The sequence below is a fragment of the Chiloscyllium plagiosum genome, chromosome 13 (genome assembly GCF_004010195.1).
Source record: "Chiloscyllium plagiosum isolate BGI_BamShark_2017 chromosome 13, ASM401019v2, whole genome shotgun sequence".
Taxonomy (NCBI): Eukaryota; Metazoa; Chordata; class Chondrichthyes; order Orectolobiformes; family Hemiscylliidae; genus Chiloscyllium; species Chiloscyllium plagiosum.
The window spans coordinates 45,990,448-46,016,838 of NC_057722.1; the positions used below are offsets into that span (position 1 = coordinate 45,990,448).

The 26,391-nt window shown below is 39.0% G+C and overlaps 1 protein-coding gene across 2 annotated transcripts in view; it reads right to left on the bottom strand.

The window, feature by feature from the left end:
* Positions 1 to 1,391: 1,391 nt before the first annotated feature.
* ppp1r2 (protein phosphatase 1, regulatory (inhibitor) subunit 2) overlaps positions 1,392 to 26,391 on the bottom strand; it is a 44,533-nt gene continuing 19,533 nt past the window's right edge. For both annotated transcript variants that reach the window (XM_043702286.1, XM_043702285.1), the window contains exons 4-6: positions 12,887 to 12,978; positions 4,775 to 4,927; positions 1,392 to 2,783 (exon numbers count right to left, since the gene is read on the bottom strand). In XM_043702286.1, coding sequence (XP_043558221.1) covers positions 2,740 to 2,783; positions 4,775 to 4,927; positions 12,887 to 12,978 — 289 coding nt within the window. In that variant the 3' untranslated portion in view covers positions 1,392 to 2,739. The remainder of the gene's footprint in view (positions 2,784 to 4,774; positions 4,928 to 12,886; positions 12,979 to 26,391) is intronic.

Consider the following 26,391-nt stretch of genomic DNA (forward strand, 5'->3'; position numbering starts at 1 on the left):
TTATCAATTTCTTAGTAACAGCTTCAAAAATCAAAGTTCACCAAACACAATTTCCCAATCAAATCCATGCCGACTATGCCTAGTTGTTATTTACTTGTCTATTTAACCCATCCTTTATAATAATTCTATTATTTCCCTACTACTGATGTTAAGGGTAACAAATTCAGTCGCTCTGTTTTCTCTCTCGCTCCCTTCTTTAATAGTGGAGTGACATTTGCTATCTTCCAATCTTCAAAAATCATTCCAGTATAAGATGAGTTTTGGAAGATAATTACCAGTGCATCAACGATCTGTATAACCACCTTCGTCAATATTCTGGATGACAGCCATCAGATCCTGATGAGTCCCTTTAATTTCTCCAGTACTACCTTCTTATTAATGCTAATTTCCTTTAATATTTCATTCTCTCCAGACTTGGATCTCTACTCCTGGCATCTTCCTTAGTGAAATAGACACCACATAGTCAACTAGTCTGCCATTTCTCCATTCCCTTTATCAATTTTCCTAATCTGGCTGTAATGGACCCAAACTCATTTTAGCCAAATGTTTCCTTTGTACATATCTATCGAAGCTTTTAGTCCATTTTTATGTCTGTTGTTAGATTGCAAACAAATTTTATTCTCATCTTCCTTATCATTTTCTTAGTCCTCCTTTATTAAATCAATATAAAGCTCCCAACAGTCAGAATTGCTGCTATTTCTGAAAATCTTTATCGGCCTTTTCTTTTAAGCTTAGGTAATCCTGAACTTCCTTTGTTAGCCACATTTGGCTTAGATTGTGCAACTTTTATTACATAACTGACCCATGTTAGAGTCAAACTGAGTTTCATGTTAAACTATCTAGTTAAGAAAATTTATTGCATGCTGATCTAGGAGTAATCAATGTAGCATTACTTCAATACATTCAACTAATTTTGTAAAAGTTGTACTTAGGGAAATACACAGTACAGACTTTTGTTGCAAGTGCACAATTAAGTAAAACTACCAAGTCATAAATAATCTTGCTTTGTAATCACCATTATATTGCTTAATATAGGAGTACAAATTTGGGTTCTTTTGTAAAATTGAACAAATTGTAATTAAATTATTAACTTTAAAAAGTTTTCCTGGACAGAGTTGCACATAATTTTGGCTAGAAAATTTATACTCAAGTTCGGAAAGTTCGATGCATTTCTTAATTTAGTATCCTACTACTTTATTAACTAAGTTATTCATTAATGTTGACCAAGTGTGAAAATCTTATACATCAATTTTGTTTTATCTCATTATAAACATGCATTCAAAAGTTTGCTACTTCACACTTTTATAACAATTTACGCTGAACCGCATGGCGTGCAATTGGTGAATAATAACCTTTTCATTCTCAAACAAACCAGACAATAAAATCTTCAGTAAATCTACTCAAAGTGGAGGTACGTTTTTATTTTATATTGCTATTCACACAATAGTAGAGTTTTCTTATACTGAAATGAATACAATACTGGGTGAAGATCATAGGAACCAATGCTGTCAAGTCTAGAATTATAACATTGAGTACAGATTTGATAATTAGATGAAATACTGCAGGACAACTGTGATTTGTTAAACAGTGAAAATAGATGTTCAGGGAGTGTGCATATCTGTAAAATAAATTCACCTCAAAATGTTCCATCGAAAACCACAGACAAAATATTCCAGAGAAAACTATCCTTTGGACAATGGGACTATATAATCTATTTTGAATTATACAAATGGTTTGCATTACAATGGGTTTATCAATGATGTGCCTTTCAAATCTACAGGTCACAAAGAATTTCAAGGATTAAAATACAAACTTTGAGAAGCATAAACATTTTCAAAAAAACAATACTACCATTTGAATCAAAAGTATGAAGAGTCATTATCCCTTTCATTGCCCTACATAAAACTGTACATTACACCAAATACACGTGACTTCATTTGAATTTTAATCCACTACCCAAAATAAAGTTTAGATACGTCTTGACAACGGTGGCACTTAGTAAACATTTTTACACTTGGTATTTGATTAGATTTTGAGCATTCAAAAACCGTTTATCAGTATCTTTAAGTGAATCCTATTAACATGAACACAAGTACAAATTATTAACTTATACCATCAGCAGCATTAAAGTGTTTTCAAAGTTTCAAAGACAAAATATTGCATTCTGTTGGCCAGTTATCAGTACTTTCATCTTGAGCATTTTCCAAATGTAAGCCCCACAGAAACCAAAATTACAAAATCCTCAAATATAAAAATATGAACTGGAACTGGTTACCTGATGCAAAACATGGAAGAAAAGTACTCTGCAACAAACCTGCAAAAGTGTATCAATGTGAATTGAACATGTGCACATAGCATTACACAGATATGAATATATTACAGGCTGATTATTGGGCTGAGAGCTGCTGGAAAAAGTGTTCTGTGCTACATATTACTGCATGAATTCTATGCTACTGTGGTTTCCAGGAAACAAGTTCTTTCAGTGATCCAACCGCAGTGCAAGCACAAAAAAAACAGGTAGACAGACAAATCCTGCCCACCTCTCAAGAGGATTTTTATTTACATTACTGCAGAAACACACCGACTGCAAAATTCTGAGTGCACAGGTAGAACGAGACTTCTCTGAATGTAAGGGAGATTGTAATTGAAACACCCCGGTGTTTGAATAAATTAAAACCCTTCATGGTAATTGCTGCTAGCTTGGATATTTTTGGGCCAGATTTAAAACATGGCTCTGTTCTATGAATCAATGTCCTCACTTTCAGAAAGGTCTTCATCTGTATCTGGTGGTAAAGAAAACACAAAAGGCAGAAAATTAAAATGTTTGAAAAATAGTACTGAGCATATTTTTATTTTAGTGATTTGTCCTAATCTGCAATTAAGCTATTAACATATTAAAGCTGGGCAATGTTGCTTTGTCTCAATTTAGTTATTGCAAGTACATTGTTACCCATGTTGGTCATATTTTATTTATTGTTGTCAATATGTTATCCCATAGAAATTCAGTACTAATTGGATTACAGACCAAATAGATTTTCTTTTAAAGTCACAAATTGGACTAAGTGCCTGATGGATAGATAATTGTAGTATGTTATTGTGGATCAAATAGCTGTTTGCGGTAGTGTTTAACAAGTTAGGGAGTCAGTTAACCCAAATCATCCATTTAAACTAATTTCAATTGGTTTTAATGCTGTACATCATTTAGTTTACTATTTGAAATTCTGTAGCTAATTTTATGACGACATATCTGGTCAGAGAATACAGACATGTATCATTTCATTACTATGTTCCTCGCTTCTTTATGTTTCCACTGACAACATATTATTTTCATTGAACCACCTACATCATTGGGTCTTGCAGATTAGCAAACATTATATATTCCAAAACCAGCAAAATAAGGTGAAGAATTACAACAGTGCATAATAAAAATAATTTTGAAAAGATGTGGATAAAATTAGTTCAATATCTTAATAATAAAGCTTCAGGGTAGGACCAAGGTAGTTAAAGTAGTCTTAAGACGACAGTACGAACAGGAAACAGTCAACTGCTTAGAGGGAATACTTTGGTACAGAGGGCTGGAGGCAGGTGAGAGGAAGACATTTGCACTCAAACGGAATGGGAACAGGGAACTAGTGAAGGTTAGTGCAAAAAAAACGTCAAGCAGAACTTAGAAAGGATGGCAAACAAGATTTATACAAATTGGACTACAATCTCAGCTGAAGACAACATTAAAGCAGGTAAGCTAGGAGGCAAGATGATGATTAATATGTCACCAAGTGAGATTAAAAATGCTACATGGGATATTGGGTGATGGAGCAGAATCAAAGAGCAATCTGAGTTATTCCTATGTGTTTACCTCAAGCAAGGAGCCAGGGAAAAGCAAAGCATTTGTGCTTGTGTGTGCAGTTTACAAAGAGATTAAGTAGAATGGTTTTAGCCTTGCAGATATTAAGTGAAAGCAAATACAGATATATCCTCAATGTTGTCACAATTGTCAGGTCTAGGAATTGTAGTCATATTTCAAATGAGTAAGCAATAATTCAGACTGGTGGGAGGAGGTAGCAATAGTGTTTAATTTTTTTTGCTGATTAGGCTAACATTTGCTGTCCATCCAAACTGCAACTTAAAATAGTGAGACCTTCTTGAATTGCTAATCCATGTGACAAAGGTACAGCACACAATAGGGCTTGTGGGGGTGGGTGGAGATCAAGATTGACTTTGGAACAGTGATGGAATATGATATTATTTTGAGTCAGGATGATGTGTAGCTTGAATGGAGTTGGTTGCATTCTTTTGCACCTGCTGACCTTTTCCTTTCAGGTGGTAAATATCACGGGTTTGATTGTAGCCACTGTACATTATATCAACAGAAGTCTTGAAACTTCGAATCAAGCTACAGCATCGTAACTTATCAAAATTTAGGGATAATGCTGAACAAGTTTTAACTCAAATGCTTGCACTTCTGAAGGACATGCATAGTATGCTTAGGCAGGTGAATGTACTAGTTTATTGGCTTAATATTGTTTAAAAATCAGTCCTCAGATGCATTAAATATTTGCAGTTGTTTCTTAAATGCATAAATGTGACATTATATCAGTCTACATTTGACATGGGTTTGAAGATTTGAATAGTCAGGAATAAATTTTCACTTTTGATCTGTGAAACTACTGTGAATTTTAAAACTGACACAATCAAATTTGTCCCAAATCATTTTAGTTTCAAAACAGATTATAAACAATATATTTAACATAAAAATGAGGCATTTTACTATTACCATCTTCAAAGTCCTTTTCCAGGTCATCAGCTCCTTTCATGCCATCTTCTTCTTCATCATCTAGCTCCTTGGCAATTAACTGTCTTGCTAATTTGATATTCATGCCTTCGTTGTAATGCATTTTTCTCTTCATCTCAAACTGCTTCTTGTTTTCTTCAAAGAAATGAAATATTTAAGTCTCATTGTGAAATTCTTTTTTTCTTCTTCAGCACAGATTGGCATCACATTTATTTACTGATTCTACAGAACTTTGCAAGGTTTAATCAAAGTATTTAATTTATTGTGAAGTAACTGAAAGATGGGCATCAGAATGCACACATCATATTCCACAAAAGGATACTGTGAATTGTAAGTAATTAAAACGTTAAGGAAAAAGATAGTTCATCTTCCAATGGCTTCACCAGCAAATCAACTATAAATAATACAACCAATTCAATTACCAAGTGACAGACAGTTGATAAAATAATACAGAAATCTCTCATGAAGTGCGAAACATAAATACCAATTCACACCCTGAATAATCACATATATTTGAGTTCTCAACTGCTCTCATAAGACAAGCCCTTCATTCCTTGGATCTTTCTTGTGATCCTATTCCAGACCCCGCCCCCCCCCCCCAAACAAACCTGTTGGACTATAACCCGGTGTGGTGAGATGTTTAACTTTGTCCACCCCGGTCCAACACCAGCTCCTCCAAATCGTGACTGGGGGAAGGGAGGGGGGTCACTTCGGAAGTTTTACAGAAAATGAGCAAGGCAAAGTTTTTGGAACTGGCAGACCAGCTGGAATTGAAATTGCTTTCGTTTGTGAGGAAAAGGGGGTTAATTGCAGTAATAACTTGACATTTACAATTGTCAGAAATGCCAGTGGAATCTTTGGAAATGGCTAAAATTCAATTGCCAATGAAGCAGCTTCAACATAAATCAGAAATGAAACAGTATGAATTATGATTGAAAGCAGAAGAAAGGGAGAAAGACTTTTGAATTTCAAAATTTTAGAACAGAAAACTCAAAGTCGACTTAAAATTATGAAGCTGAAGGTGAAAGGTAGAAGTAGTGACGAGGAGTGATTGAAAGCAATTACATTATCGCTAAAGTCCTGGTGGGATTGGTTTAAAAATATCTGAACATTGCCTAAATTCGACGAGAAGGATGTAGAAGCCTTTTTCATTTCATTTGAGAAAGTGACTATGTGGGTATTGTTGATCAAAACAAAGTTGGTAGGTACAGCTGGTGTGGTATTTGCATCACTATCTGGGGAACATTAAGAGGTTTAAAAAAAAAAGCCGTCTGAAATGCATATGAACTAGTGCCAGAAGCCGACTTGACATTTTTGGAATCTAAGGAGAGAATGTGGTCAAGCATACATAGAGTTTGAAAGGATCAAACAAAGTAACTTTGACAGGTGGATAAAAGGACTGAAAACAGATCAAACACACAATACTCTTAGACTATTATTTTGGAGTTCAAAAATTCACTTTCTGAAGTAGTAAGAAATCATGTGGAAGAGCAGAGAGATAAGATTAATACTGGAAATGGCAGATGATTGAGTTGATTCATGAATCAAAGCTTGGCTTCCGACAGCAATTTCTATTTGAGAGGGATATAAATTGGGGCAAAGAGAAATCCTCAGGTAATAAGGGAAGTAAAAAAAACTTAGATGTTTTCATTGTTATAAAGTAGGCCACACAAAATTGCTGTGTGGTGGTTTAGTAAAAGCACTGACAAGACAGATATGGGGAAGCAGGATAAACCAGTGCGTTTTGTTGAAATGGTAAAGGAAAGCACAGTGGAAGCTAAAAAGCTGCAGAGAAACAGGAATAAATCAATATTTCATGGTGACAGAAGATAAGTAATTCAAAAGGAATATTGCCATAAAAGGTGGTTACTTGTGGAATTCATGGTGAGAAGAGCAGTGTTCCATTATATTGAGTGAGGTTGGAGAATCCAGTGAAAAATATATAAGTAGGAGCAATAGAAAAAAAATCTCAATTCCAGAAGTACAGAAATACATTCCTTTTTCCGAAATCCACAAAGCTCTGAAATCTGGCCTTTGTTGAGAGGTTCTTTCCTCTATAACAAAGCTGTTTGGTGTGCAAACAGTAAAGCCAACTCTACAACCACTCGACCCACTTCACTCATGTGACGTGGAGGCGTGGCCCAATTCTGTCTCAGCACTCTTAATACTCACAGGTGTGTCTGCTGTTCAATAAGACTTTTAAAAATTTCACCGTGAAACTGTCACTTATTCCAAAATCTGAAAAATTCCAAATTCCAAAAACCAGCTAGCCCAAGGGTTTCAGATAAAGGATTGTGTATCTGCATTGTTTATCCTTCGTAATGATATGCTGGATCACAGATGGGAGTGATGCCTGCTGTGGTTGAAAAAAACAGTGGAAAATCAGGCAACTAAGCATATTCTGGGACATTTTCCTGACTGTGCGGTAACAAGGTCAGAACGCTACATATTGAAACAGTAGTAGAAATCAAGGAGTAAAAGTAAGGAAGTTGAATTTCAATCAGAGACAAAATGGTTAAGAAAAAACAAGAACAGGTGGAGGATAAAGTGGATATTTTTAGTTCAGAAAGGCTAGCTGAATTACAGAGATGAAAAATTAAAGCGGTTGTATCAAACAGCATATCCAGAAGAATCTGAGCATATCCCAGAACATTACTATCTTAAAGTAAGATCTTGATAAGGAAATGGGAGACCATCACATCTTCAAGTAGAAGAAAAATGGGCAGATGTTCATCAAGTTGTATGCTGGTGTGTTATAGAAAAGCGATGTAATGTGTAGCACATAAATTACTAGTAGATGGTCATTTGGAGTAAGGTAAACATTTTTATTGGTCTCCACTGCAAAGAGATTTGCTTGAATTAAACATGGCGTACTTCCTGTAACACCTCAGCTGCCTGATTTTTCCCACTGACCTTTCAACCAAAGCAGGCATCACTCCCATCTGTGATCCAGCAGTATGGGCGGAGGTTAGAAACAAGATAGGAGAGTTGGGAGTTTTCTATAGGCCTCCAAAAAGGTCCAGAGATGTAGAGGAAAGGATTACAAAGTTAATACTGGATAGGAAAGAAACAGGATAGTTGTTATGGGATCTTTAACTTTCCAAATATTGACTGGAAACGCTATAGTTATTTACTTTAGATGGGTTAGTTTTTGTCCAATACGGGCAGGAGGCTTTCTTGACAGTATGTAGACAGGCCAACAAGAGGCAACGCTATATTGGATTTGGTACTGGGAAATGAACCAGGCCAGGTGTTAGATTTGGAGGTAGGCGAGCACTTTGGTGATAGTGACCACTATTCAGAAATGGAAAGGGATAGGTATATAACTCAGCACAAGAGTTATTGCTGGGGGAACGGCAATTATGATGCAATTAGGCAAGATTTAGGATGCATAGGATGGTGAAGGAAACTGCAGGGATGGGCACAATTGAAATGTGGAGCTTGTTCAAGGAACAGCTACTGCATGTCCTTGATAAGTATGTGCCTGTCAGGCAAGGAGGAAGGGGTTGAGTGAGGGAACTGTGGTTTATTAAAGAAGTTGAATCTCTTGTCAAGAGGAAGGAGGCGGCTTATGTAAACATGAATTGTGAAGGCTAGGTAAGGCAGCTTGAGAGTTATAAGGTGGCCAGGAAGGACCTAAAGACAGAGCTAAGAAGAATCAGGAGGGGACATGAGAAGTTTTTAGCAGGTAGGATCAAGGAAAACCCTAAAGCTTTCTATCGGTATGTCAGGAGTAAAAAAACCAGAGTAAGATTAGGGCCAGTCAAGGGCAATAGTGGGAAGTTATCCGTGGAGTCCAAAGAATATTTTTCATCAGTATTCACACTGGGAAAAAGACAATTTTATCAAGGAGAATACTGAGAAACAGGTTACTAGACTAAATGGGATTGAGGTTCATAAGGAGGTGGTGTTAGCAATTCTGGAAAGTGTGAAAATAGATGGGATAGGAGTCCTGGGCCAGATGGGATTTATTGGGAAGCTAGGATGGAGACTGCAGAGCCTTTGGCTTTGACTTTTGTCATCATTGTCTACAGGAATCGTGCCAGAAAACTGGAGGACAGCAAATGCTGTTCCCTTGTTCAAGAAGGGGAGTAGAGACAACCTTAGTAATTATACAGCAGTAAGCTTTGCTTCAATTGTGGGTTAAGTGTTGGAAAGGATTATAAGAGATAGGATTAATTTGATTAGGGATAGTCAACACAGTTTTGTGAAGGGTAGGTTGTGCTTCACAAACTTTATTGAGTTCTTTGAGAAAGTGACCAAACAGGTAGATGAGGGTACAGCAGTTGATGTGGTGTATACAGATTTCAGTAAAGCATTTGACAAGTAGGCAATTGCAAAAAATACAGAGGCATGGGATTGAGGGTGATTTAGCAATTTGAATCAGAAATTGGCTAGCTGAAAGACAACAGGGTGGTGGTTGATGTGAAATGTTCATCCTGGAGTTCAGTTATTAGTGGTGTACCACAAGGATCGGTTTTGGGGTCGCTGCTGTGTGTCATTTTCATAAGTGATCTAGATGAGGGCATAGAAGGATGGATTAGTAAATTTGTAGGTGACATTAAGGTCAGTGGAGTTGTGGACAATGCGGAAGGATGTTGCAGGTAGCAAAGGCACATAGATAAGCTGCAGAGCTGGGCTGAGAGGTGGCAAATGGAGTTCAATGCAGAAAAGTGTGAGGTTATTCATTTTGGAAGGAGCAACAGGAATAAAGAGTACTGGGCTAATGGTATATTCTTGGTAGTGTGGATGAGCAAAGATCTCGGTGTCCATGTCCATAAACCCCTGAAATTTGCCACCTAGGTTGATAGGGCTGTTAAGGCAGCATACAATGTATTAGCTTTTATTGACAGAGGGACTGAATTTCCGAGCCATGAGGTCTGGTGCCGCCGCATCTGGGAGTATTGCGTACAGTTCTGGTAACAGTTTTATAAGAAGAATGCAGAAGCATTGAAAAGGGTGCAGAGAAGATTTACCAGGATGTTGCCTAGTATGAAGGGAAAGTCTTATGAGGAAAGACTGAGGGATTGGAGGCTGTTTTTGTTAAAGGGAAGGTTGAGAGGTGACTTAATAGAGACATACAAGATGATCATTGGATCAGAGGTTGGACAGTGACAGCCTTTTTCCTCAGATGACGATGGCTAGTACAAGGGGACATTGCTTTAAATTGAAGGATGATAGATATAGGTCAGATGTCAGAAGTAGGTTCTTTACTAAGAGTAGTAAGGGTACGGAACACCCTGCCTGCAACACTAGTAGACTTGCCAACTTTAAGGGCATTTAAATGGTCAGTGGATACACATATGGATGATAATGGAATAGTGTAGGTTAGATGGGCTTCAGATCGATTTCACAGGTCAGCGCAACATCAAGGGCCGAAGGGATCCCCCCGTAAAACACATCCATGCTGACCAGAATGCATGTGTCCACGAGGTTTCTAGAGACCATGCCATTATGTGGTATCCCGGCTAAAAGGATTGTAGAAGGTGTAATCAAACTTTTTCTCGCTAGATATGGCCTGTCTAAAGAAATATAATCAGATCGAGGATCAGATTTTACATCAAAATCAAAGAAGTTATGGATGGCTTCGGAATAAAACAATTCAAATTCACTGTGTACCATCCAGAATCAGAGGGAGAATTAGAATAGTGGCAAACTTTCAAGACCATGTTGAAGGCTTTTAGTCAAGACTATCCAGAGGATTGCGATAAAGGAATTCCATTTATACTTTTTGCAATTAGGGTTGCACCTAATGAATCAGTCCACTTGAATTAGTTTTGCAGCAGGTGAGAGGACCACTAAAATTAATTAAGGAGAAATTGGTGAGTCAGAGTTCAGAGACCATATATTTGGATTGTGTGTCAAATTTGACGGAAAGATTAAATAGAGCAGATAAATTGGCTTGACAACATTTAAAAGGTGGTGATGAAATAGGAAGCTGACAGAAAATCAAACAGTCATTGTCTTGCTAGCAGAAATAAAGTGTTAGTATTACTACCAGTGGTTCATGAACCTTTAAAAGCAAGGTTTAGTGGGTTTTATCAAATCAAAAGGAAATTAAGTGAGGGGAATTATTTGGCAAGAACGTCAGATAGAAAGAAATCTCAGTATGTCACGTGAATATGCTCAAATAGTATTCTAATGCAGGAGAAAGCAAAAGGAGAATGTGTTACTGGTGACAACACAAAGTGAGGAAACAAGTTCAGATTATTCTGAATTTGGCATTCCTCAAATTAAACTAGACAATGAAGAAGTTCCAAAAAAAATTGTAATAAATTAGTGAGTCATCTTCCAGAAGAAAATCAAAATGACTGGAAGAGTTACTACAATCCCATGGGGAGATATGTGGGAATAAGCTGGGAAGTACTAAAACAACATTGCAGGATGTAGACATAGGAAATGCTATTCCAATTCATCAACATCCTTATAGACCTAATACTCTAATGTTGGCACAGGTTTTAAAAAGTTGAATGCATGCTCAAAGATGATATAATCGAAGTAAGTTATAGTGATGGAGCTCACCCTTTGTAATGGTGCCAAAACCAGGACGTACTCAACGAATGAGTAGACTGTCCCAAAGTCAGTACTGTTAGAATTGGATATCTGTTACATATTGTATGTTTGGAAGATTGTATTGAGAAGGGCCGAGCAAGCAACTTACATTCAAAGTTGGACTTACTCAGAGGATGCTGGTATTCAAAAGAGTGAAGAAAAGTTTGGCTTTCATGACACCCAAATGGTCTGTACCAGTTCAAAGTCATGCCATTTAATATGAAGAGTATGCCAGACTAAACAATAGGCATTTCTGGATTACCCAATTGTGTGGCGTACATTGAAGATCTGGTGATTTTTAGTGATACATGGAAAGAACATTTGGAGTTTCTATTGGAATCACCCAGTCGATTTTGGGATGCAAGTTTTGTGATGAACCTGGCAAAGAGTGAGTTTACAAAAGCCCAAGTCACACTCCTGGACCATGTCATCAGACATGGACAAATGGCCCCTCAGCATGTGAAAACAAAGTTTATTGGGGAGCTTTCCAAGCCATTGAAGAAGGAAATACTATGAATCCTGGGGCTGAGTGGCTCGTATTGGAAGTTTGCACCAAATTTTAGCAGTGTGGTTGCTCCACTGTCTGCCCTGTTGAAGAATTGCAGAAACTTTCAATGGACAGAAAAGTGTCAAAAGGCAGTTGACAGCCTGAAAGCTGTGATAATCACTGCCCAATGTTAGCCACACCTAATTGTGCAAAGCCACTGACGGTGGCTATCGATGCGTGTGATGTGGGTGTTCGTGGGTACTGTTCCAAGATGAGGATGAAAAGATTGAAAAACGTATTGGATATTTTTCCAAAAAGCCCTTTCCTGGTGAAGGGCTTATGCCTGAAATGTCAATTCTCCTGCTCCTCGAATGCAGCCTGACCTGCAGTTCCTTTCCAAAACCACACACACACTACTATTTTTTTCAAATAATACTGGTGCTACAGACTGGTATATACAGATATTGGAACACATGGACACACAGATTCTTCCCTCCTGGGCTGGAGGATTGTCTTTGAAACAATCTATTTTACTGAATTTCTCTTTGCCAAGGGTGCGTTTATGTTATGTTACTATATTGGAACAGTTGCTGTTTAGTATTTAAATCATTCATTATTCTGTCAAGTTTTCCAATCGAGTGAAGTTATTCCAATTCTTCCTACCTTTGTTTGTATTCTTACCTTATAGCTAAAGTGTGTTTTGCTTCAAGCCTGGTAGTTTAATCAAACTGCATCCAGAACATACTACTTTACACTTGCCTTTAAAAATAAGAAAATGTTGGGGTCTAGGTTATCTTGATATATGTTGAGGGGGTTTTACTCTGGTCCAATACACTGGCAGCCAGCTGAAAAAGACCCCTTTGTCCCCACTCTCTCCTTCTGCCAGTCAGCCAATTCTCTATCCATACCAGCACCTTGCCCCTAATACCATAGAACATTATTTAGCAGCCTTCTCGACTTATCATAGGCCTTATGGTTTAACCATGAACAGGCATTAGAAACTTAAAAAACAAAGTGAAACACATTGCCTCAATATGAAAATATAGTTGGCTTGCCTTGTTCTTCTGGAGTTAGCTCTTCCTCCTCATCACTACTTTCTTCCTTTGGTTCAAAGATTTTAGGATTAACCCCCTCAGCTGCTGTAAGTCTAAAAAGGTAAAAGATCTGTAGTTTTACAAACAGTTTGAAAGTAGACCTGTTCATATGCTGTATGACAACAAAAAAAACGTACATTGACTTTTAAGTAGACTTACAAGCAATTTTGCAAGGGTGTCTTTTCCATTTGAGAAGAACATAAGGGAATAGGCCATTCAGCCCTTCAAGCCCACTGTGTCATTCAATGGGATGAAGGCTGATCTTCTACTTAATTACTTATTTTCTTGGACTATTCCTATATCACTTTTTTTTTTAAAAACCTTTAGAAATCTTTGCTTTGTCACTGCTTGCTAAAGTTACATGTCAGAAACATAGGAACAGGAAGTTATTCAGCCACTCAGTCCTGTTCTTCAATTCTAGATCATGGTTGATCATTTACCTCTATGCTACATTCCCAGATTATTCCTATTTTCCTTGCTATCATTACTAACTATAAATCTTTTAATGTCCATCTTGAACTGACTGACTGACTCAGCTTCCACTCCCCTGGGTTAGAGAATTCAAAAGGTTAACCTTTGAGTGAAGAAGTTTCCTCACATCTCACTCCGAAATAACTAGTCTTTTATTCTGAAACTGCCCCTTGGCTGTAAACCCCATTGCCAGGGGGAGTATTCTTTTTGCACCTACTCAATTATCATTTTAAGAATGTTGAGAGTTTTTAATGAGGTTGCCTCGACTTCTTCTAAACACCAGAGAGAGTACAAGTCCAATCTCCTCATCAGACATTTCCAACATCCCAGGAATCAAACTAGTGAACCTTGGATACACTCACCACAGGGGGAGTGTAGCATTCTTTAGGCAAGGGGACCAGAACCATACACAATATTAAAGAACGGTCTCATGAATACTCTAAGAGTTCTTTGCTTCTGTACTCAAATCTTCTTGCAATGATGACTAACATACCGGCTTGCCTTTCAAATTGCTTCCTATACCTGCTGGTAGGCTTTCAATTGCTTATGAACAAGACTATCTAGGTCGGTTTGGACTTCAACACTTTCTTGATCTCTCATTTAAGAAACCTGCATCCCATATATCAAAGCAGAAAACAACACATTTATTCAGATTGTATTTTATGAACCAAGCTCTTGCCCACTCACTTTGCCTGTCTAAATACGCTTGAAGTCTCTTTGCATCCTCCTTACAAATACATTTCCACCAAACTTTATACAATCTATAAACTTCACAATATTATAAAATGGACCTCACATCTAAATGATTGGCAGATTATGAATAGGTTAAGTTCAAAGCTGAAGATTGTGTCAACTTGTGGTCTCATTAATTACTCCAAAACTAGCCTTTTTACTAATATTTTATTTCAGTTTCAAGTTCTCACTAGACCCTTGAATCTTAATACTTGCAGGGAGATATCCTGTGTCTTTAACTATTTATTTCATTGCTTCACCACTTCTATCACAAATTACAGTTGGTTCTGCCATTCTTGTGCAACCCCGTGTTAAGGAAATCATGTTATAATAACACTATTTAAACTACTGTGGCCAGAATCACACTATAGCCAGTACACGCTTTAAAATTTCGTGCTTCAGAAAGTGTACCCAATTTGTCACTCACAATCCAACAAATCTGTATTAGCAAAACACGCATTACAGAAGAACGACCTATATCCTGTTCTGCATGTAATGGATTCATATGTCTTTGTTACGGTTTTCTTTTATACATACCTATAAAAAATATAATCAATTATTTCTTGCTATTTTACATTTTTTTTTATTCTCTCATTCCTTACCATTTCTTCATTCTTTGAATTCTAACAATCCTCAGGATTACAGCTTTTTTTTAAGCACCTTTGTAAGTCTTTGATGTTATTTACTTAATGCTTAAAAATCCAGCATTAATTCTTTAAATGCTAACTATTGTTTATCTACTGTCATAATTTTTCAATGATTGGCTGTGGTAGATTGAACAATGTCCACATAGCTTCATAATTGCCTTTGTTTCGATTGTTAGACCCATAATTTCAGATTGAAGTACAACGTATTCAAATTTAAATGGAATGCTCAATCATTTTACGATCATTTTCACCAGTTTCTAAGGTTTCTTTTAAAAACAATGATGTTATTAGATCATTCCCATAGCATAATATTGAATCTAAAATAGTGCTGGTTCCTCAACATGTCACTCTTGGATTATCACAATCATGTCAAACAAATTCCAGGAATAACTCTTCCACAATATTGGTACTAATTAGATTAACCAGTCTATATGTAAATTGAAACCATTGATAAGGATTGTATTTCCCTTTTTACATGCACTTACATTTCCCGATTTATACTATGCCTATATTACCAAGGAGCAGGAGAATCGACGTTTCGGGCATGAGTCCTTCTTCAGGAATGAGTAAAGTGTGCCAAGCAGGCTAAGATTAAAGGTAGGGAGGAGGGACTTGGGGGAGGGGCGTTGGATACCTATCGCATTTCCAACGCCCATCCCCCAAGTCCCTCCTCCCTACCTTTTATTTTAGCCTGCTTGGCACACTTTCTTCATTCCTGAAGAAGGGCTCATGCCCGAAACGTCGATTCTCCTGCTCCTTGGATGCTGCCTGAAACGTCGATTCTCCTGCTCCTTGGATGCTGTCTGACCTGCTGCGCTTTTCCACCAACACATTTTCAGCTCTGATCGCCAGCACCTGCAGTCCTCACTTTCTCCGAAATTACCACCACTGTTTGGTGACCTAGAAAACATTCCTATCAATGCAGGTTTTTTTTTTAGATTACTTCACAGTGTGGAAACAGGCCCTCCGGCCCAACAAGTCCACACCGACCCGCCGAAGCGCAAACCACCCATACCCCTACATTTACCCCTTACCTAACATTACGGACAATTTAACATGGCCAATTCACCTAACCTGCACATCTTTGTGACTGTGGGAGGAAACCGGAGGAAACCCACGCAGACACGGGGAGAATGTGCAAACTCCACACAGTCAGTCGCCTGAGGCGGGAATTGAACCCGGGTCTCTGGCGCTGCGAGGCAGCAGTGCTAACCACTGTGCCACCGTGCCGCCCACCCAGAGTTTCTACATCTTATTCTTTCATTGCAAATTTTCTTTTGTCAACATACTGATCCCATTCTTTATTATTAACACTACTCACATCTTTCATTTTTGCCTAATCCTTCCAAAATATTAAATATTCTTTAATATTCAGTTCCCAGTTTTGGTCACCCTACGGTCAAATATGCATAATGGCAATGAAATCAAACCCTTTCTCTTTCATTAGAGTGATCAATTCAGCTATCTTGTGAGAATGTTGTTGGCATTCAAACTAAGTTAAATTCGTGATTCATGAACAAAGACATTCAAATCTCTTTGAGACTCAACATTTCCCAGCCTATCACCACTTAAGAAATATTCGGTGTTTCTGTTTTCCCTGCAAAAGTGAACAAACCATTCCTCTACATTGTATTCCTTCTGTCAATTTTTTGCCCGCTCACTTAATTGGCTGGCAAATCCCACTGAAGTGTCTTTGTATCCTCCTCACAACTCATACTTCTACCTAGTTCTGTGCCATCTCTAAATTTGGAAAATGTTAATGATTAATCTTGGAATCTAAATAAATGTTCGAGACTTGAAAAGTTGAAACCCAAACAACGATCATTTGCTATCCCATTAGTCACAGCCTGCCAATCCAAAAAGATTCATTTTTCCTGTTATCTCTTTTCTGTCCATTAAACAGTTTGCAATATTCTCTCCAATGTTGTAATATTGTTTATTAAACTCTTGTGTGGGACTTTTCAAAAGCTTGCTGAAAATCTAAACATACCACATTCACTGGTCATCTCTTATCTCTTCTGCTAGTCACATTCTCAAAAACACCACCAGATTTGTTAAACTTTAATTTTTTCATTAATGGATGTTGACTCTGCCCAATTCTATCATTATATTTTAAGTATATTGTTATCATGTGCTTTACTCAAGATTTTCACATTTTCTTTATGATTGATATTGGCTAAAAGATGTGGAAATCTTCTGTTTTCTCCCTCCCTCCTTAAATAGTGGGGTTATACTAGTCACCCTCCAATATGCAAGAATCGCTCCAAAGTCATTAGAATTTTGAAACAAAACTATTAATGCATTGACTATCTCCACATTCACTTCTTTCAACAGTGAGGATATAGATGATCAAATTCAAATAATTTGTCTACTTAAAACCTATTATTTTAGTAGTACATTCTTTTAAAAACAAAAATGAGTATTTCACAGCTCCTGGTTTATACTAGAAGCCTTATTATTTTGGGAGTTTTTTTTTAGTAATTTCCTCTTCTCTGCCTTTTCCTTTCTCTCTCCTGACTTGGCTTATAAAGAGTCCATATTTGCTTTTGCTAATCTTTTCCTTTCAGACTTATGAAGGCTTTTACTCACCATTTTTGTTTCTTACTAGTTTACTCTAATTCTATTTTGTTTACTCACAGCAGAAATTCAGTGTCATTCTGAAACTGTACGTTCAAAGCAATGTTAAACTTGCACTGTAAACTTTCTGCCAAGATCCAAATTGATTCCAGTGTCAAACAGGATGGAACTCCACCTTTGGAGAATCGCTTTCTTACAGGTTGGACATGAATGTCACCATCACTAGACAAGTAGCAGAAGACAAATAAATGGGGCTAAAGGCAGACAAGTACCCTGATTTGCATCCTAGGATACTTAAAGAGTGTGTGCACATTGGGTTGTAATTTTCCTAAAAATTCTTGAATTCTGAAGAAGTACCAAGGGATTGGAAAACTGCCAATGCAATACCCGTTTTCAAAAAACGAGGTAAAAAGTCAGTAACTATAGGCCAATTAGTCTCGCATCAATTGTTGAAAGAGTAGTGGACTCAGGCATTAAGGAAGCAATAGCAGAACATTTGGAAGATCAGACTAATCAAGCAAAGTCAACACAGCTTCATGAAAGAGAAATAGTGTCAGACTGTCTTTAGTTTATTGAGGAAGTCTCAACCAGAGTGGACAGAAGGGAAACCAGTAAACGTGTTGTATTTGGACTTAAAGAAGACCTTCAACAAGGTACATCACTAAAGCTCAAGTCATTAGTAAAGAGCCTCTGGTATTAGAGGTAATATAGATAGAGAATTGGCTAATTGGCCAGAAACAGCAAGTGGGGATAAGGGGTTCTTTTTCAGGTTGGCAACCCATAACCAGTGGGATTGCACAGGGATCAATACTCAGACCGCAGCTGTTTACAATATATGTTAGTGACTTGAAGAAAGTGAATATACTGTAGTCAAATGTGCAGATGACAAAAATACATGGAAAGGCAGGTTGCAAGAAGGATACCAACAGTTGAGAGAGACATCGATAGGTTAAATAAGTAGGCAAACGATGACAAATAGAACATGGCAAAATGTGAAATTGCTCATTTTGTAAGGGAGAGCAGAATATTGTTTAAATGGAGAAAAATTGCAACACAAAGGGTCTTATCAATGAAAAACAAAAAGCTAGCACAAATGTACTGTTGGTAAACACTAAGATTAATGAAACGTTGACCCTTAATTCAAAAGGGTTGGAGTATAAGAGTAGGGAGGTCTTACTGCAACTGCACGAGGTGCAAGTGAGACTACATCCAGTGTTCTGTCAAAGGTTACACAACACCAGGTGAGAGTCCAACATGTTTGTTTGGAAGCACTAGCTTTCAAAGTGCTGCTTCTTCATCAGGTGGTTGTCCAGAGTACTGTGAGCAGTTTTGGTCCCTTTATTTCAGTAAATACATCACTTCATTAGAAGCAGTTCACTAGGATGATCCTGTGGATGCAGGGATTGTCTAAATGGCAACGGCTAAACAGATTGGGATTCTACTCATTGACACTTAGAAGAATGAGAGGTGATCGCATTAGAACGTAACATTCTTACAGGGATTGAGAGGGTAAATGCTAAGAGGGTGCTTCCCCTCATGGGAAGTTTAGGACTGGAGGGTATACTTTCAGAATAAAGGGCCGCCAATTTAATACCGAGGTCAGGACAAATTTATTTTCTCAAAGGAATGTCTATGGAATTCTTGGCAACAGAGAGCTGTGGCCTAAGAGTCCTGGTGTACGTTTAAGGTTGAAATTGTTAGATTCTTAATCAGTAAGGGCATCAAGAGTTTTTTTTAGGATTACATTACAATGTGGAAACAGGCCCTTCGGCCCAACAAGTCCACACCGACCCGCCGAAGCGCAACCCACCCAGACCCCTACATTTACCCCTTACCTAACACTACGGGCAATTTAGCACGGCCAATTCACCTAACCTGCACATCTTTGGACTGTGGGAGGAAACTGGAGCACCCGGAGGAAACCCACGCAGACACGGGGAGAACGTGCAAACTCCACACAGTCAGTCGCCTGAGGCGGGAATTGAACCCGGGTCTCTGGCGCTGTGAGGCAACAGTGCTAACCACTGTGCCACCGTGCCGCCCACAGTTATGGGAAAAGTGCAGGAAAGTTGTCATGAGGAATGTCAGGTCAGCCATGATCCTACTGGATGAGCAGCAGGCTCCAGGGGCGAAACGGCCTAATTCTGTTCCTATTTCTTATGGTCTTACCATTGAATTGTAGTGCCTTTTGCACTGAACATTCAACGGCAGTGCAAAAGGAAAGGGTTTCATGTCTCTCTGGGGGAGCATACTGGAAATCAAGCCTAGTTATTCCAGGAGCCATAAGAAAATTTATCCAAGCATGTAAAGACCTGAAATTACCAATCAAATAGACCTAGGTTAATATAACATACGGATCGGGGACTCGACAAGATGGTGGAATTATTAGTTTAAAACCTTACAGAACACATTCATTAATATTTGGGAGTGGGAAGGATGCCAAAAGGAAAAGCAGCAAGCAAACTGCAGCAGGGAGGACACTTCCTTGGAGCACCGGGTACACCAGAGGCCGCAGCAGCAGCCTTTCCCAAACCCCCAGCGGACCTGACAGACTCACAGGAATTGGCAGCGGCGATGGCAAGACTTGCCTCGAAGGTTGGAACTACGATTGGGGAGATCAGTGAGGAGATCTGTGCCCAAGTCCAAGCCATCACATCCATGCTGCAGAAGCATGAACGTGAGCTCCAGGGCCTCAGGGAGCAGATGGAGGGTCGAACCACAGCCTCAAAAGCGGCGATCGATTCCACAGCCAGTCAGATCCAGGTACTGGAGCGGGAGGTGCGGGCCTTACGAGGAGACCAGGTCGGAGGACAAATCTTCAGATTGTTAGACTCCCGGAGAGTGAAGGTGGGTAGCCAGTCAGCTTCTTTGAAAACTGGCTGCCCTAGATCCTAGGCCTTCAAATCGGGTCCAGCCAGCTGAAGATCGAAAGTTGCCTACGGATCGCAGTGCACAGGTCTGGTGGGCCTGCCCACTCCTAGTGCACTTCCACTCATACAAGGACAAGCAGAAAGTGATAGAATCCTCATCACTGGGAAAAGACCCACAGGCACTGCTGCACAAGGGGTCAAAAATCATGTTTTTTCAGTATTTCTCAGCAGCTGTAATTCAAAAGAGGAAGCCCTTTGATGAAGTTAAAAAGAGGCTGAGGAACCTAGGCATCCAGTACTCCATGAGGTACCCCGCAGTGCTCCATTTCAGCCACGAGGACTCAGTTTATACATTTGACTCAGCCGATAAAGCTAAGAACTTTGTAGATACTTTAAAATAGACAGTCTCCCTTTCAAGGTTTTATAATTGGTTTTCTTTGTAGTTATTTGGTAGCAATAGTTGTTTGCAGTTATGATAGAGTAGTTTTTGTATACACAATTCTGCGACTCTGTCTTTATTTACTTGCACCCGGCACCTTGTAAGGCTCTCCCTCCTGGGGGCGCAAGGGTGTCTTAAAAGGATGCGGCTAAGTGTCTTGTTAAATGGTGCAGCTGGTACATCAAGGGAAGTAATTTGCCTGTTAAAAGGAAAAAAGTGCTTTCTAGCTTTAAGAGCAAAATGGTTGATATCGCTCTGTTACATGGAACCCAGGGTCCTTACATACAATTCTAAAAAGGATTAATGAGGCATTTTTTAGTTTTTACTCTGAATTGCATCGGTCTGAAGGTTGTGAGGACAGGTGGACCAAAATAGAGCCTTTTTTAAAGAGACTGGACCTCCCAGAGGTAACCTTGGAACAGGCTTCTTAATGCCCCCATGACAGTTCAGGAAATACAGGAGGTAGTGAGGCAACTGCAGAGTGGGAAATCCTGGCCCAGATGGTCTCCCGGGTGAGTTTATAGGGATTCTGTCAGGGCCGATGCTGGAGATGTACAATCACTCCTATATACACGAATGCTTACCAACACCTTTGAGAGAAGCTAATATTTCCCTCATTCTTAAGGAGGAGGAGGTTCCTGAGGATCGCATCTCATACAGATCCATCTCTCTATTAAAATCAGATTTCAAGATTCTGTCTAAGATCTTGGCGCTGAGATTGAAGGAGGTGTTGGCCCATTTTTTCCAAAGAGAACCAGACAGGTTTCATAAGATGCCGTAGGTCTTCTAATAATTGCTGAATATACGGTTGCTGAATATACTCCAAGTTATGTCAGCAATGGTTGATTCAGGGGTTGGAGATTTCCTTAGATGCAGAGAAAGCATTTGACCGGGTGGAATGGCCATATCTCTTATGCTTTAGAGTTGTTTGGGTTGGGTAGGGCCTTTGCTAGGTGGGTGGAGGTTTTATATTGCCACACTCTAGCCACAGTCATCACTAGCAGGGTGAAGTCTGGGAACTTTAGGATTGATAAGGGTAGTCATTAAGGTTGCCCCCTTTCACCATTGTTGTTTACGTTGATTTCAGAGCTGCTAGCAGAGGTCATGCGACAGACTGTCCACGTAACTGCTCCAGAAGTGAGATTGAGGGTATACAAGATTACACTGTATGCAGATGATGTCCTTCTGTTTTTAATCGGACCCGATGACCCCTGTACCCAATTTGATACAATGCATCAATTCATTTAGGGCTACTTCAGGATATAGGATCAACTTTGCAAAATCGGAGGCTATGTCTTTGGGGAACCTCAAGGAAGTACCAGAGATTGAAGGTGGCCCTAGCTTACCTTGTAAGTGGTCACAGGCAAGGTTCAGATATCTAGGCAATTTTACTATCACCCCCATGGTTGATCAGTAATTTCCGACTAACTTTGCTCACTTGCTTGACAATATTAGTCGGGATCTCCAGAGATGGGAGGCTCTTCCAATTTCATGGTTGGGCCGAATAATCCTCATTAAGATGAATATGCTTCCGCGTTTGCTTTATCCCATGCGTATGCACCCTATAATGTTTCCCAGGTCAACGCTGCGGAAACGTATGGGGTGGGTTAATTCCTTTGTCTGGCATCATAAGCGGCCCCTCAAACTTACTAAATTGCAGTTGCCTCAAAGATGGGGAGGAATTGATTTCCCAGACATCAGGTATCAATTGAGTTCCCTGCTATCTTTTGTGTGCGACTGGGCAGGTAACAATCCAGGCTGGATAAAGAGGCCTCCAGCAAAGTGCCCTCTCATTAACCTGTTGTTCATGGATAAGATGAGGACAGTTATGGACCACTGCCGAACCCAGTGTTATTAGTACAGTCAAGGCATGGATGGCGACGTGTCAGAGTGAGGGTTGCTTCTCCAAGACTTCACCACTCACCCCCATAGTTGGTATGTCGGGGTACCGACCAGGGATGATGGACTCAGGGTTCAAACTATGGGCAGTGAGAGGAGTTTCCAGTTTGGGAGAATTATTAGAGGGGGGAGGTTCTGATGTCTTTCGAGCAATTGAGCTGCAAATACGGGTTACCCAGCAGAGACCTTTACCGGTTTTATTCAGGTTAGGGATTTCATCCAGAAGACGACTTCACTTCTCACTAAGCCCTATAAGCCTGATACAGAGAGGTTGTTGCTACATTCCATAAGCATTCTCTCGGTTAGTGCCCTCTATCGCCTGCTGGGTGGCAGGGCCTGGCAGGATATTAACCGGTTATGAGGGGTCTGGGAGCAAGAGCTAGGAGTGGAGATCTCTTCTGAGACATGGGAGGACATATGGGAGAACATGCGAAAGATCTCAATCTTTAGTAGGACATGCGCTATGCAGTTAAAAGTTGTGCACCATCTGGCAAAGTTTAAAAAAAAGCAATGTGCTCCAAATGTAAAATAAGTGAAGATGCTCTTACCCATTGTTTCCAGACATATCAAAGACTGTTTATTGGAGCACTGTGGCGGGAGAGATAGGGAGGGTATTGAGGACCGAAGTTAAAATAGACCCGATATCTCCCCTCCTAGGTCTACTGTGTTTATCGTCTTTAAATGGGCATGGGAAGAAACTACATAATACTCTTACTTACTGTGCACTGAAGAATATTCTGATGAATTGGGTGTGTGAGAACCCACCAGGCTTGCTGGGATGGCGGAAATTATGGAGCATATTCCCACTGATTTTGTTTTACAAACGTGATGCACCACACAACAGACCTTTTTTTATAAGGCACCGAAGCCCTTTGAGTTATTTGGATACAGATTTGTCTACTATCTTAACTTTGGCATTTGTTTAACCAGGATGGTTAGGTTTCCTGAGCCCTGGACCTTGGAAGGGGAACTCCTCAGTTAATACTGGTATATATACAACGCTCCCATTCTTTTGTTTGGGAGCTTTGCGCTGAGCATTGCTGTTGTGTTTTTGTGTGTTCTTTTGGTTTTTTTTGTTTTATTCATCACATTTATTGATGCTGTTTTACACAATGTTAGGTTTTGTTTTGTATTATACGATAGGTTAGTAGTTAGTAGATAGTAGTTGCATTGTAATTTGCATTTTTATTATACTAGTATTTGTTACATTTTCAATAACTTTATATTTTTGTAAAGTCAAAAAATGTTTTTCTCGCAAAATAAAACTACGGACCACGCTTTGGTACTTGACCGAGAACTATTATTTATTAGAAATAAGCAGATTCTAACCACGATAAACAACTATGAACTGTCAACATACATATTAGTTAAAACTCTAAACCTCTTTTAGCCCTAAATCCCTTACATACATACAGACAAAACAAAATTGGTGCTATATCAGTAAAATTGATCCTAGGCCAATACCTAGAACTCAACAACTTCAAGAAGGGTAATCAAAATCATCAGACAGCACACTTTCTTCCACAGCAAAAAAACTTAAATCATATGTTGGAAAAGATTCAAAAGAAACAAACATGAATGTTACCAAGTTATTTCAGAAAACGCGAACGGGTGTAGACCATTCAGCCGGTTGAGCTTGTCCTACCATTCGATTTGATCATGGCTGATCAAATACTTCAATGTCCTTTACCCACCCACCCAACACCTTTGCCCTGTATACCACTGGTAACCTATACCTTAAACGTACACAAAGTCTGAGCTTCTATCACTCTCGATGGTAGCAAATTCCAAAGATTCTCAACCCTCTAACTAAAAATATATTTGCCTCAGCTCAGATTATGTGGCATCCCCTTATTTTAAAATGCTGTCTCCTGGTTCTAGACTCCCACTCGGGGGGGGGGGAGGAGATCTTATTTGCAAGAAGCCTTCAAGTATTTGTAAGTTTTAACAAGATAATTTCTCATTCTTTGAGATTAGTGAGAATACTGGCCCAATCTCTCCTCCTACCTTTCCCGGAAGAAGTCTGAACTTTTGTTGCACTCTCTCTATGGCAATAATCTTTCTTGAGATAAGCACATCAAACTTCTAGGTGTGTACTACCCAAGTTCACATGCAACTGAAATAACACTTTACTATTGCTGTACTCAAATCCTCTTGCAATAAAGACTAAATGTTTCATTAGCCTTCCCAAAAGCTTGCTATCCTGGTGTAAGTTTGCTCACTGAGCTGGAAGGTTCATTTTCAGACGTTTCATCACCATGCTAGGGAACATCAGTGAGCCTCTGGTGAAGCCTATCTGAAAATGAACCTTTCAGCTCAGCGAGCAAACTTACATCCAGAACCTCAACCTGAGCTACAGGTCTTCCCATAACTCGCTAGCTTGCTAGTCTTGAATGATTTATCTATAACATTCCCTAGCTTCCTTTGTACATCGACATTTTTCAATTTTTTTTACCATTTAAGAAATATCGGCACATCTACTTCTCCAACCAATGTGGATTTTTCCACATTATATTGTATATGCCATGATCTAAACCATTCATGAAGCTTCTCCCAAATCCTCCGAATGCTATTTTACAGCTTCCTGATAATCTGAATTTCCACTTAGCTTTGTATGTTCCACAAACTTGTAAATATTAAATTTGGTCCCAACTCTAAATTGTTGACATACATTGTGAACACCTAGGGCCAAATGCCGATCCTTATGGTTCCCATCTAATCATAGTCCGCTAAAACAAGAATGACCGATTTAATTCTATACTTAGTTTTCGGTCTGTTAGCCAATTATTCATCCACACCAGTACACTGACTCATTTCCAATGTGCTTTAACTTTTATAGCCAGGTCTTCTGGGGGACTTCATCAAAAGCCTTGTGAAAACCTAAAGACAATACACCATCGACCTCCTTTACCAATTTTGTCAGTAACATCTTCAAAAACCTCCATCAAGTTCACCCAACAAAATTTCCCACTCAATTGGCAGCTTGCCAATCAGTTCATTATCAGCCAACTATGTATCTTGTCCTCGATAATAGATTGTAACATTTTCCCTATTACTGATGCAAGAGTAACAGGTCTGCAATTCCAAGTTTTCTCTGTCACTCCTTTCTTAAACACTGGGTAAACATTTGCTACCTCCCAATCCGGAGGAATAGTTTCAGAATCTACAGAATTTTGGAAGACAATCACTACTGCATCAAATATTTCTCTACCTACCTCCTTCAACACCCTGGGCATTTACCAGTATAAAAAGTTTTTACTGACATTAATTTCCTTTAACCCCTCATTCCCCTAGCCATGGGGACCTCTCATTCTGGGAAATTTCTCCTATCTTCCTCAGTGAAAACAGACAAAGTTATCATTTAGCTTCTGGGCCATTTCTCTATTCCTCATAATGCATTTTCTTGACTGTGTTTTAATGGACTGATATTTATTTTACCCAAACATTTCCTTTTTACATACCTATACCTATGCAGGCCTTTATTAGTTTTTCTGCTAGATTGTATTCACATTTTATTCTCCCTTTCATTATCAGTTTCTTAGTCTTCCTTTGTTGCATTCTATAAACCTCCCAATCCTCAATTAATTATCATTTAGAACAAAAAGTAATTTCTCTGGACTTAGTTTCCAGTTCACTTTCATAAATCTACAGATGAGAAGATATTCTCACAAATCTGATGCAACAGGATCGGAATAGCATATACTGAAAAGTAAATTCTGAGGAAGGATCACCGCACTCAACGTTAACTTTGATTTCTGTTCACAAATGCTTCGAGACCTGCTGAGCTTTTCCACGAACTTCTGTTTTTGTTATGGAAAAGTAGAACTGGGT